Raw genomic sequence first — 12,658 nt, forward strand, 5'->3', positions numbered from 1 at the left:
TAGAAAGGGCTGGAAAACTGGCACCCAAGCCCCCTCCCCACCGGCTTCCAGCCCCCATCAGCATGAGCCCTGTCCCTGCTCCTGCTCTCCCGCAGAACTCACCTGGCTGATAGATGATGGTGGCGCCACCCAGGGTGTCAGAACAGAGCAGTGGGGGGGTCTCAGGGGACTGGAAAGGTGCAGCCTCTGGGGGGATCTGCGGGGTGGGAATGTGGCCAAGGGTGACAGGGGGCAGCTCAGATTCAAGTGTGTTCACCAAGTACCTCCTACTTGTCAGACACTTCACTTCACATCTATTGGCTGGTTTGATCTTTACTCTCTTCAAGATATTTACCAGCTCCACGCTACAATGAGCTGACTAAGGTTAAGGATCCCCTGACTAGTAAGGAGGAGAACTGGGGCTTGAACACGAGGCTGGCTGACTCCAGAGCCCCTCTATGCTCTACCAGCACATCGTGCTGGTCCATCTTTAGGGGCAAGGAGGGGGCAGGCAACAAACTCAGCCAAGAGACTGTATTTCTCAGCCTCTTTTGCAGCTGGATAAAGTTGGCCATGTGGCTAAGCAGGAGCTTCTGGTAAAGTTCATGAGGAAGCTAAAATGGATAGATGGCAGGCATCCTTTTTCCTCTTCCCCCATCCCTTCCTCCTGCTTCTTGTCTGGGATGGTGAAGAAGGCTGGAGCTCCTGCAGCTATACTGGACAATGAGGCAACCACAAAAATGGGAATCATATGCGTAGGAAGATATATTGAGAGAGCCTGGTCCTTGATGACTGACCAGGGAACTGCCACATCAGTCCTGAGCTGCTCCCCTTTGAACTCCTTTTGTGTGAGAGATTAACAAACTATTACCACGACCTGGCTACTGATACTTCCATTCTCTATTTTACTAGCACTGGAAAGCCCACCCCTCCTTGGAACTTAGGGACGGCATCACTGTGCCATCAGCCATCCTTCACCCCCGTCCAGGGAGGCAGGGCTCATTTCGTTGTATCCGACGTGCTGATGAGGACCCTGTGGCTGGGGGAGACGGCGTCACACGGCCTCGCGGTCCATGCCCCCCACCCCTTCTACCCGCTGCCTGTGCTTACCTCAGGAGGTCCTGGGGAGCTGGCGGGGGGCGCGGGGGCCGTGCTGTGCTGCTGCTTCAGCTCCTCAATCTGCTGCAGAGAGAAGAAGGGGCGGCGGCGGGAGGGGGGCTCCTCAGGGTGGCGCCGTCCCCACTCCTCGAAGCTGCTGGCATGCCGGCACCGCACGTGCAGCCGCAGGTTCTTCTTGTGCCGCGTGCTGAAGTGGCAGTACTCGCAGGCGAAGGGCTTGGCCCCTGCAGACACAGCAGGAGGCGTCCTTGGAATCACCCGCCCCCTCAGGGAAGCCTTCTGTGACCCCAAGGACCTCTCCAGCTGGCTAACTCCCAGCACCCCGCTCCCCAGCGCAGGGAAAGCAAGCTCTGTCCTTGCCGATGGGCAGGACAGAAACCGGCCAGGGCTCCCTCCGCGCTCGCGGCCTTCCTCCGAGGGACCAGTTCAAGGTCACATGACCACACACCTCTCTCCTGACTTGCCTCCCCACAGGGAGCCAGGAATCCAGCTAAGAGCACCCTGGCTCCCCTTCTCTAGACTTCCCTTGTGTGCCTGCCCGAGGGCCAGGCACCAAGAAGAGGAGGCAATTTCTGCCGTCCATCTTCTATGGCTTCCTCTGGTGAAGGCCGGGCTACGGGAAAAAATGGTTTTATAACCACCACGCCGTTGGTACTTCGGATTCTCTCGTTTCACAGCTAAGAAAGGCTCAGAGAGAGCAAAGACTGACCCCAGGTCATACAGAGAAGAGCTGGCTGAGCTGGGATCTGAGCTCAGGTGAGCGACAGTCCCGGGTGGGGTAGGGGGTGGGGGGGTGGCTAAGAAGACAGAGCCGAGCCCCCACCACGGGGCCCTGCTGTGTTGAGGGGTGGGCCCGGCCGGACCTGTATGCTTGACAGCCACATGGGATAGTAGGAAGTCCTCTCGGAAGGTGCGATAGGGGCAAAAGCTACACTTGAAGGGCTTGTCGCTGACGTGGGACAGCTGGTGGTTGAGCAGTGCCTTCTTATCCTCACAAACAAAGTCGCAGAACTCGCACTTGAACCTGGAGGTAGTCGGGGCAGGGAGAGCTCAGCAGTGGGGCACGGCGGGGCCCTGCAGCCCCAGGGGCTCTTCCGGGGGATACCTGCGGTTGGCGACAGCCTGGATATGCGTGAGCAGGTGCATCTTGAAGGTGTAGCGCTTCTTAAAGGACTTTCCACACTGTAGGGGGTGGGGTGGGTTAGTGACGGAGCCGCGCCCCAGCAGGCCCCCCTCACGCCCCAGCCCTGCACTCAGCCTCACCCACCTTGTCGCACATGTGGGGCTTCTCCGTGCTGTGAGTCTTCATATGCTGAGTGAGTCTCTTTTGCATGGGGTAGACACGGCCACACACGGGGCAGGGGAAGGAGCTCAGCTTTGGGGTCTGGGAAGGGCAGGAGGGGCCGGGGGGACACAGAAGGCAAGCAGGGAGGGTGAGCCTGTGCCTGGGCCTCCCGCCCCCGCCCCTCCACCCCACGGGCAGCCCGCAGGCAGGGGCCCTTCCCAGGCCTGAGCCGCCGACTCACTGGGTCTGGCCTCTTCTTCCTAGGAGAGAAAGACGCAGGAGTCAGACCATCACGTGCCCAAGCCCACCCCAGATCCTCTCCCATTAACCGGACCCAGTCTCAGCCCTGACCCTAGCCCCCTTCTATGAGAACGGCGTTCCTCCACTGGAGCTCACAGAAGAAAACGTGAAGAGGTGTGCGGTAAGTTCTGCCACTTTGCTTTAGGAACAAGCCATTCTCTGTCACAAAACACATTTGTGTTTTAAAGACTCTGAGAAAGTATGCAGCGGTGGAGAGCTGCTGACCCAAGTGCTTGTTCAACCTGGTGTCCCTGATTTCACGTGGACAAAGGACTCCTCCTCCTTTTTTACTTATATTTTGAAAGAAAAATCTATAAGAGGGAATCCCCTGACGGTCCAATGGTTAGGACTCGACACTTCCACTGCTGGGGCCTGGGTTCAATCCCTGGTCAGGAAACTAAGAACCTGCAAGTTGTGCCAAAGAGAAAGAAAGAAACAGGTGTAAAAGAGAACTGGCTTTAGATCCTTTTCTGAGCCCCTTTAGGTACACGATTTCCTTTAACCACCTCGACAATGACAATCCCCAATTTACAAAGCTCGAAGCAGGAAAGAGACCGAATAAGAGACCTCTAGGCGCCCCCACTGCCCTGCTCTGAGCCAAGTGATCTGGGATGAACCATCCTGCCGTTCCCATGTCTGTCGTGTGCTACAAAAGGGCTAACCCAGAGCAGGGGCTCAGTACGTGGGGACTGGGGTCACCCTGGGCCTCTGCCTCCCCAGCCCTACTGACCGATCCCGGCTGTGCACGGCGGCGTGCCGGATGACGTCCTTCCGGTAGACGCTGGTGTAGCTGCATTTGTCACACTTGTAGGGCTTACTGCCCACGTGGTTGAACATGTGCTCCTGGCAGACAGGCAGAAAGGACAGGGCTGGGGCACAACCTCCCTTCCTGCCCACCGGCTCTGTGCCTACAGCCTTCGAGTTGTCCCTCCCTACTGCACCCTGAAACAATCCCTGCTCCCTGCCCTTCCTGCCGAGGTCCAGAGAACCACCTCTAGGCCCGGTCTGAGGGAGGAAGCACCGTGTGCACAGAAAGCCCAGAACTCGGGCCATCAGAGCTGGAGGTGGACCACTGGCCCAGCCCACATAACGGCCAGTTCTGCCTCACTCTGGCCAAGTTGTAGCTTCCTGGACTAGTAAAATGGGGCCCTTGGAGTCTCCTGGTGGCACAGTGGAATAAGGATCTGCCTGCCGATGCAGGGGACACAGATGCAGTGCCTGGCGCAGGAAGGTTCTACATGCCTTAGAGCAACTAAGCCTGTGTGCTGTACCTATGAAGCCCGATGCCTAGAGCCTGGGTCCCACAATGAAGAGTAGACCCCGCTCCCCACAACTAGAGAAAGCAACACAAAGCAACGAAGACCCAGGGCAGCCAAAAATAAAAATAATAATATCTAAAAAATGGGACTCTTGACACTTATGACCTCATTGGGCTACATGAGGATGACATCAGAGCATCTACAAGGTACAAGACAGGTTCGGGCTGCTGCAGGCCCACAGGCACCTCTGGGTAGATGATGAAAAGGACCTGCTGGAGACTTTCTAACACAGTGAAGGAGATTAAAGCAGTTTTCCGGCCACCTGCCAAGTGTGCTGGTGGTTAGGCAAGTCTAAGACATGATGCGACTCTGCAGTATGCAGCCTGTGAAAGGACATCCTTGGCCTGGTGACGAGGCAGGAAGGTGCCCGTCACCTCCACTCTCCTTCAGGGCCTTCTCCCATCCAGCATCCCTTCCATTCCTGGTCCCTCTGCCACACCTTGAGTGAGGACCAGCGGCGGGAGCGGTAGCTGCACTGCAGGCACTTGAAGAGCTGGGGGTTGCCGGCCTCGTGGGAGTTGACGTGGAAGCGCAGGTCCTCGTGGGACAGGAAACGGGAGCCACAGATGCGGCAGAGGAAGGGCCGCAGGAGCGGTTTGGGTGACTTGTAATAGTACCTGCCAGGAGGATGTTGGAGGAGGTCTGGAGGGGCTGGGCTGCCACCCCCCACCCTCAGCTCTCATCTCGGCACCCGTACTTGCGGTATTTCTTGCCAAGGAAGCGCCTGGAGGGCCGACCACGGCGGCGGGGCAGGGCGTCAGCCTCATCCTGGTAGGACGATGCTGCACTCCTCGCATCTGACTGGCTCACACCGGGTTCCACGGGGGCCCGGTTGGCCTTGCCCAGGGCCACCAGGCGTCCCCGCCCCGAGGAGCTGGGTGCCTCGGGGTCTTGTGGCTCCAGAGGGCTCTGTCCACTTTGTGAACTCACTAGAGGCTCTCCGTCCACACCTGCCACAGACACACCAGGACAGATGTGGACAGGTGTGCCAGAGGCCAGCCAAGATACACCCCCACACACACTGTCCCAGCCCACTGATGGGCACGGCAGGTGTGGGACAGATGCAGGCCGCCGTGATTAGACAGCAGTGTGGACACACGTCCCCTCCTGCAGCTGTCAGCACTGCACGCCTCAAACGGGAGAGTATGGAGCAGTACTGGGAGAGCTGGGGCCTCCCGGCCAGAAGACCTGCCTGTAGGCTCAACTCAGTCACCAACTTGCTGTGTGTGCTCAGGCAAAGCCCCGCCCCTCTCTGAGTCTCCTTTTCCCCCATCTGTCAAAGGGAGGTAACTGTTGCTCTAGTGACCTCACAGAGACATTCTAAGGTCTGGGGAGCAACAGCAACACTTAAATCACTGGTTTTCCCAAGGGAGGCTGAGAGGCTGAAGAGCATATGGGAGAGAGGAAGGAGACATCACCGCACACAGTTGCAAAGCCTCTGCCATCAAAACATCCGAATACATTGCCTATTCAAAAACACTAACAGTATTTCATTGTAATGTTTTAAAAATTCAAAACGTGTTTAAAAAATTCAAAATATGTTACAGGAAATGCGGGTAACATCTCGCTTCTAACAGGATGTTCAGGTGTATTCACTTGTAGAAATTCACCGAGCTGGATAAAGAATCTGGCTGCCAATGCAAGGCACACAGGCTCGATCCTCAGTCTCAGAAGATCCCACATGCTGTGGAGCAACTAAATCCATGTGCCACAACTACTAAGCCTGTGCTCTAGAGCCCAGGAGCCACAATGACTGAGCCTGCATGCGGCAAGTACTGAAGCCCGTGAGCCCTAGAGCCTGTGCTCCAAAATAAGAGAAGCCACCCCAATGAGAAGGCTGTGCACTACAACTGGAGAAAAACCCTCGAAGCAACAAAGACTCAGCACAGCCAAAAATAAATACATACAGAAAACCTTTAAAAAATTCACTGAGCTGTGCAGTTAGCACACCTTTGCTTTCCTGCACATACACCTCAGTAAAAAGTTACTTTACAAAGAAGACTAGGGACTTCCCTGGCGGTCCACATGTTCAAACATGGCACTTCCAGGTCTGGAGGTGTGGGTCTGATTCCTGGTTGGGGAACTAAAGTCTCACATGCCATGAGGTGTAGCCAAAAATGAAAAAAAAAAAAGAAAAAAGAACACTAAAAAAAATATATAACCACTCCTCCACACACACAACTTCATGTACAAAAACCACTACCTTGTATTCCTGGCATGTCTATTTAAGCTACAACCCTAAGAGGCAAGTACTATCTATCACCTGCATTCACAATAAGGTAAGGGGAGATTCAAGAGGCAAAGCGACTCCCTCCAGATCCAGCTGGTAGGAGGCAGAGCCGGCATTCTGTCCATGGGGTCTCCCCTGTCCCAAGCCTGTCACCCTCCAAGTCTGTGCTCCTCTGACATCGTCTCAGACCTCAGACTTATTCTCGTTTTAGGAATAATTAGCTCAGTTGTAAATACTCCAACTTCCATGCTGTGACAGCTTCCCACCAAAAAGCTTTATCGGACAGCTGGTGAATCTTAACCCTCGAGCTTGGTAGGGAAGGGCTTTCCCCATCACCAGGAGACCGGCAGGTCATTCTGGTGGGTCTGAGACTTGCTCTTTTGCACAGCACGCTCCATCCCCAGGCTCCATGGAAGCAAGCAGGGAACGAGGCCACCCCTGAGCCCCACCCGCACCCTTGGGCCCCACTCTCACCATCTGGGAGATCCAAGGTCTCCAGGCGAGGCAGCTTCCGGGGCCGGCCAGGTCTCCTGCGGGGTCTCAGGGTACTGGGAGTGGGGCGCTGGGGCCGAAGCTGCCGGCCCCGGGGCTCGTCATCTGCAGGGTTATAGTCGCTGTCTTCTGTGGGGATAGCAAGAGGAGGAGGGCCACAGCCTTGACCTTTCAGCCCTGACCCCTTGCCAGCTTCCCTGGAAAGAGGCCCACTTCCCCTTCCCTGCCTGCTCCTCCTTCCAAACCCACCAGGGATGACACCTTCAGGAAGCCCTCCTGATGTTCCCCTGGCTGACTGTCAGTACTCGTCTTTGAGGTCCTGCAGTCCTTTCTCTGGACCATTCTTAACACCTACCATTAGCTCATATATACCTTAATGTGAATCAGAAAAGAAGTGCCCCTTCCTCAATACACTTTATAGTCATTGTTTAGGAAAAAAGTGTCTAGTCATTCAAGTCTACAAAGTATGACTATGCTACCCATTAAAGGAGCCGCTCACCATATGTGACTCTTGAGCATTCAAAATGTACCTAGTCTATGTGAAGTAATTAGCCTCCAACTAATAAAAATAAATAAATAAAAAAAAATTAAAAAAAAAAAAAAAAGAACAGCATGTATATTATCTATGGTGAAACAGATCACCAGCCCAGGTGGGATGCATGAGACAAGTGCTCGGGCCTGGTGCACTGGGAGGACCCAGAGGAGTCGGGTGGAGAGGGAGGTGGGAGGGGGGATCGGGATGGGGAATACGTGTAACTCTATGGCTGATTCATGTCAATGTATGACAAAACCCACTGAAATATTATGAAGTAATTAGCCTCCAACTAATAAAAAAAATTAAAAAAACAAAAAAAATGTACCTAGTCTAAACTGAGGCATAATTAAGTATAAAATACACTTCAGATTTCCAAAAATTAGACTGAAAAAAAGTAAAAATAATTTGTTAATAATTTTTTATAATGATTGCATACTGAAATTAGATTTTAGACATAATAGGTAAATAAAATATATGACTGACTTTAAATTCATCTTTTCACTTTTAATACAGCTACTAAAAAAGTACACACACGGCTTGCATTCTGTTTCTGCTGGACAAACGGACATGACCTTAGACACAGTGCTGGTTTTCAGTGCACAGTCTGGACAACTGCACATGAAGCTCCTGATTCCAAAGCCCCAGCTCCTCTTATCTTATGCTGGAGGCGCTCCTTGCTGCGCCTGTGCCAATTCCTCTTTCCTGGCCCTTCACATGGGCCAGAGGGAGCTCAGTATATGCAGACGTGGGCGGGCAGCAGGTCTGGGAGCCTACCCTCCAGGTCATCGATGGCACCAGCATCTATGATGTCGTCGTCGTCTTCCTCCTCTGGGCCCTCTTCCTCCTGGGGCTGGGCCAAGCTGCCCCACTTGCGTGGACGCCCCTTCTTACCAGCTGCTGCTGCGGGGGGTGGGGGAGCAGGGTACAACGAGCTTGTCAAGTCTGACTCTTGGCACCAATGTGTGCAGGCGGGCGGGCCAGCCGCGATCAACGCACCTGGGCGGAAGTGCCGCTCCCGCATGTGGCGCAGCAGCGTGGCCTTGGTGCTGCTCCGGTACTGGCACATCTTGCACTTGAACTGCTGAACCACCACCACCTCCATCATGGCCTCCAGGCTCTGCAAGTCCGGCTCCTCGGTGCCAGAACCCAAGGCTGGCTGCGCCGGGGAGCTGGGCCCACCCTGCGCTTCCTCCGGTGGCTCCAGGCATGTGGATGTGGATGTGGGGCCATCGGCCAGGGCCTCGATGGCTGCCAGGCTATGGGCCAGGGTGGAACTGGACATCGGTGATGCCATGGGGGCACCTGGAGAGGTGCGGGTGGTGAGGGAATCAAAGGGAAGTGGACAGGGAGGCTGGCCATGAGCTACTGCTGCCCCTCCCAGGCAAGCCCAGGGGTCCTAGAACACACGCCCCACCATAGTAACCATGGGGAAACTGAGAGGCCAGGGGCAGCGGATAACCTGCCAAGATCACACAGTGAGTCTGCGGCAGAGCCTGCCTGTCCTACCCCCACACACGGCAGGGCTCCCTGGGCCTGGTGCTGAGCCCTTACCATCGTCTGGTCCCTGCAGGATCAGGTACCGTGTGGCCTCAGCCCCGCTGCCCTCCGCACTGGTCACAGTGATGCAGCCTAGGCAGAGACAAGAGGAGGGGATGCCCAGCTGATAAGGACAACCATCAGGCCAACACTCAGTCTAATTCACCCATGCGACTGTGAAATCGGCTGCCCCGTGACCCACCTCCCGTCCAGGGCAGGACTGTCGGGAGGTCTGGGATGTGTGACATGCTGGCCCCGCAGCCAGTCCACAGCTGTCCGCCTTTAACCACTACACCTGGAAGGTCTCCCTCTTTTCCTCTCCAACCTTCTCCACGGTTAAGGCCCAGATGCTGCACCACTTTCTTAGGACTGGCTTTCGAGACCATCCCAGGTCCTTTCCAAGTGCTACAACCCTTACACAGATCACTGATAGTAGAAAGTAGTCTGGCAAATCATGAGCACCAACTCTGGAGTCAGACTGAGCTTATGGCCCAACACTTGCTAATGACAGCAGCTATGCGGGCTTACATCCTCTGTGCCCTGGCTTCCTCATCTAGACTGTGAGAACAATAATAGCATGTACTTTTAGGGTTACCAAGATGATCAATGACCTACTACTGCAGGTGGAGTGTTTAGAACAGACTCCAGTGCAAAGTCAGGTATTTTGTGCTTAATCGTTCAGTTGTGTCTGACCCTTTGCAACCCCGTGGACTATAGTCCACCAGGCTCCTCTGTCCATGGGATTCTCCAGGCAAGAATACTGGAGTGGGTAGCCATGTCCTTCTCCACAGGATGTTCCTGACCTAGGGATCAAACCTGAGTCTCCTGCACTGCAGGAGGACTCTCTACCATCTAAGCCACCAGGAAAGCCCCAAAGTCAGGTAAATCCTCGTCATTTAGCACTGAGATGGGGTTACTGCTTTCATATTACAAACTCAGAGTGATAAGGTTAGCTGCCTGAGTCTGCACAGCTGGTTCTGTAGGGAAACCCTTGAGGGGCAACTCTTGCCCACCATGGCCTGACTCACTCCGGATGAGGTCGGGCCCGATGGTGGACTCGATGATCTTGTCAATGGCCGAGCCCAGGTCCGAGGAAGAAGTCGTGCAGTCAGACACCAGCATGTTGGGGTCTGGGAGTGCACTGGAGTGCACCAGGGCTGGGGGGCCGCCCGTCACCCCTGCCACTGGCTCGCGGGAAACAGAAGATGAGTCAGGGAGGTAGCCATGGGGCAGCGGGTCTGTGCTGGAGCTGCTCTCAGATACCTCCTCCTGGGGGTCAGGAAACAGGGAGAGAGGAAGCTTAGGAGCTAGGGATGGGGCTCCTTAGGGGCCCAAGGACATGGTGAGTAGAGTCACCCAATGCCCTCATCCACACAGAAGACCGGTGGGAGAAACCCTCTAGTCACGGAGCCTCCCCAAAAACAAGCCCCAGGGTCCCTGGGTCTGATCAGGTGTAAGGCCCCACATCTGCCCCCACACAATAGTCAGGTGAAGCTGGTTTCACCATGCTGTCAAATAAGCTGTTCCCTCTGCCTGAAACGCTTCATAGCATCACACCATGGCTAATTCCTACTCAGACACGCAGCTGGTACCTCTCCTGGGAAGCTGACCCTGACCCCCAAGGCCAAGTTAGGACCCCTCTATCCTCAGCATTTTAGTTGCCTGTGTCCCCGCCACCCCCATCACTTGATGGTTCACTCTGCAGTATTATGGCTCCCAAGTCAGATTCCATTAGGGCCAGAACCACACCTCTCTTGTCTCTTGCTGTAACCCCAGGGTCGAACACTAGCTGGGCACATGCTAAGTCCATCTCTGCTGAACCAATGAAACCCCTGGACCCGCAAAGTGGAGGCTGTTATTGTGTACCTCTATGATGTGATGTCCTGAAAACCATTACTATCTGGCAAATAATGACAATGGTGAGGGTCTGGATATATACTGACTGTTTACCACGTGTTGAACCCCGTGTTAATTGCTTTGCACATACTCATTTAACCCTCAAAAAAAAAAAAAAAAAAACACCCTTACTGGCACAGACATTTATTATTCCCACTTTACACATGAGAAACGGACAGCTAAAGCCTGGGGAGCTTATCTGAGACCACAGAGCTAAGAGGTGGCAAAGCCATGAGACTATTTTATAAAGCGTTTCCAAGAAAACATCTGGTGGCAGCTCACAACACAGCACCCTCAGGGGGAGGTATTTCTGCTCCATTTTACAGACAGAAGACTGAGGCTCCACGAGATCTCCCAGTGAATCAGCAGAAGGGCCAAGATATGAACCAGGGCAACAGTGGAGAGCGCAGCCCACAGCCTAGATTTGAATCCTGACTCTGTGCCCGTTTGCTTCTCTGTAAGATGTGGAAAGAGTGGTATGTGCCTTACAAGGTACGAGGTTTAAATGAGAAAACCCATGCTAGGGGCCTGGCATGGAGCCTGGGTCACAGTAAACCATAAACCAATTATTAGCTACAAGCAAGCCTGCTGGCTGCTCCCCCCTGACTGCCAAGCACTGTTGCCTGCGGTCGCGGCCTCCACCCAAGCGCGGTCCATACCAGCGAGCTGCTGCCGCGGTCCGAGCTCTGCCCCACGCCGGAATCGTCGGCCTCCGCTGGCCCCGGGGCGGCCGCGGCGTCGCTGCTGTCGGCCGACACGGCTTCCGAGGTGCCCACACCCAACCCGCTCTCCGAGGGCTCCTCGGGCCGGCCAGGCCTAGGGGCCGCGTCGCTACTGCTCTCCACCTCGTTTTCCTCCATCGGCTCGGGGGCTGCCTGACAGGGGGGCCCAAGGTCCGGGGCCTTCACTCTGTGAGAGGATGTGACCGGGGCTGGAACCGGTGGGCCTCATTCCCGGTCCCCGCATCCCACTCAGCTGCGCCCATGTGCCCATTTCGCAGATGCAAACACTGAGTCGCCGACGGGGCGGGGCTTTCTATGGTACGGCGAGGGGTTGCTTCGGGAAAACAGGATCAGGAAGCCTTGCCTCCCAGTCTCCGGCCCTTCCCTCATCCTCGGGAGGGTGGTCAGTGGCGGGGAATCTTGACCCTTCTCTCCTCCCCTCCATGATTCCCGCAGAGTGGTTCCGTCTATGGGCCCCGTGTGGCGTCAGTGGTTCAGCCCTCCGGCCCCCGAGTCCCCCCGGGTGGAGGGTCGGTGGTACCGCCCGCAGGCCCCCTGGGTCAGCGGCTTGCTCCCCCCTCCCCTGGCGCCCGTGCGGAGGGGGCTGACAGAGACGGTCCCGGGGCCTGGCGACTCGGGGCTGTCCCCGGCGCTGCCTGCGCTTCAGGCCCGACGCCATCTTGTGGCGGCGCAGGGTTTCCGCTCAGGCAAGTGCGAGAGCGACTAAAGGGCCTGGGACCCCGGGGCCCTGTTCGGACAGCCCCGCCGGCCCGGGACCTCTCCGCCGGGTCTCCCCGCAGTGTGGCCCTACTTCCTGGCAGGGTGCGGTCTGGTGACCTGACTCTCCCCGAAGCTCACCTGACGCTTTCGTACCGGTGTTCCTCTCCGACTCCGGCATCGACGAGGTCGCCATCCTCTTTCCCCCCGCGGCGGAGGGACCCATCGGCCTCACGGAGGCCGGGACTACTTCTTACGCCGGTCCGGAGAAAGGCTTCCAATGTGCTGGAAGGTGGCCCTGAGGCCTGAAAATCATAATAGGGTCGTAAGATAATCTGAGATCTTATATGTCACTTAGTATTAGTGGTAGAATCCGCTATGGTTAGGGGCTACTTTATCTCAGGGCGGAGGAACACAGAGGAGTGGCTATGTGACGTCACTGCTGGGACCCTTCCCTGGGCCGCAGGCCGGGGCGCGACTGAGTGTGGCCCCACTTCCGGAGGCGTGGCCCCCGGTGGCCTGGCCACG

General features: G+C 55.9%; 1 protein-coding gene across 3 annotated transcripts in view; it reads right to left on the reverse strand.

Moving 5' to 3' along the window:
• ZNF335 (zinc finger protein 335) overlaps positions 1-12,422 on the reverse strand; it is a 19,519-nt gene extending 7,097 nt beyond the window's left edge. The window contains exons 1-15 of one of the 3 annotated variants that reach the window (XM_065922086.1): positions 12,272-12,422; positions 11,351-11,600; positions 9,809-10,064; positions 8,811-8,888; positions 8,034-8,561; positions 6,707-6,853; positions 4,700-4,952; positions 4,442-4,619; positions 3,414-3,526; positions 2,625-2,643; positions 2,366-2,482; positions 2,204-2,280; positions 1,962-2,122; positions 1,090-1,322; positions 103-196 (exon numbers count right to left, since the gene is read on the reverse strand). In XM_065922086.1, the coding sequence (XP_065778158.1) occupies positions 103-196; positions 1,090-1,322; positions 1,962-2,122; positions 2,204-2,280; positions 2,366-2,482; positions 2,625-2,643; positions 3,414-3,526; positions 4,442-4,619; positions 4,700-4,952; positions 6,707-6,853; positions 8,034-8,561; positions 8,811-8,888; positions 9,809-10,064; positions 11,351-11,551 (2,455 nt within the window). In that variant the 5' untranslated portion in view covers positions 11,552-11,600; positions 12,272-12,422. Of the gene's footprint in view, positions 1-102; positions 197-1,089; positions 1,323-1,961; positions 2,123-2,203; positions 2,281-2,365; positions 2,483-2,624; positions 2,644-3,413; positions 3,527-4,441; positions 4,620-4,699; positions 4,953-6,706; positions 6,854-8,033; positions 8,562-8,810; positions 8,889-9,808; positions 10,065-11,350; positions 11,601-11,777; positions 12,000-12,271 lie in introns of those variants that run through there. The other 2 variants (XM_065922087.1, XM_065922085.1) reach the window with 2 other exon arrangements.
• Positions 12,423-12,658: the final 236 nt, after the last annotated feature.

Source organism: Muntiacus reevesi, chromosome 2 (assembly GCF_963930625.1).
Source record: "Muntiacus reevesi chromosome 2, mMunRee1.1, whole genome shotgun sequence".
NCBI lineage: Eukaryota > Metazoa > Chordata > Mammalia > Artiodactyla > Cervidae > Muntiacus > Muntiacus reevesi.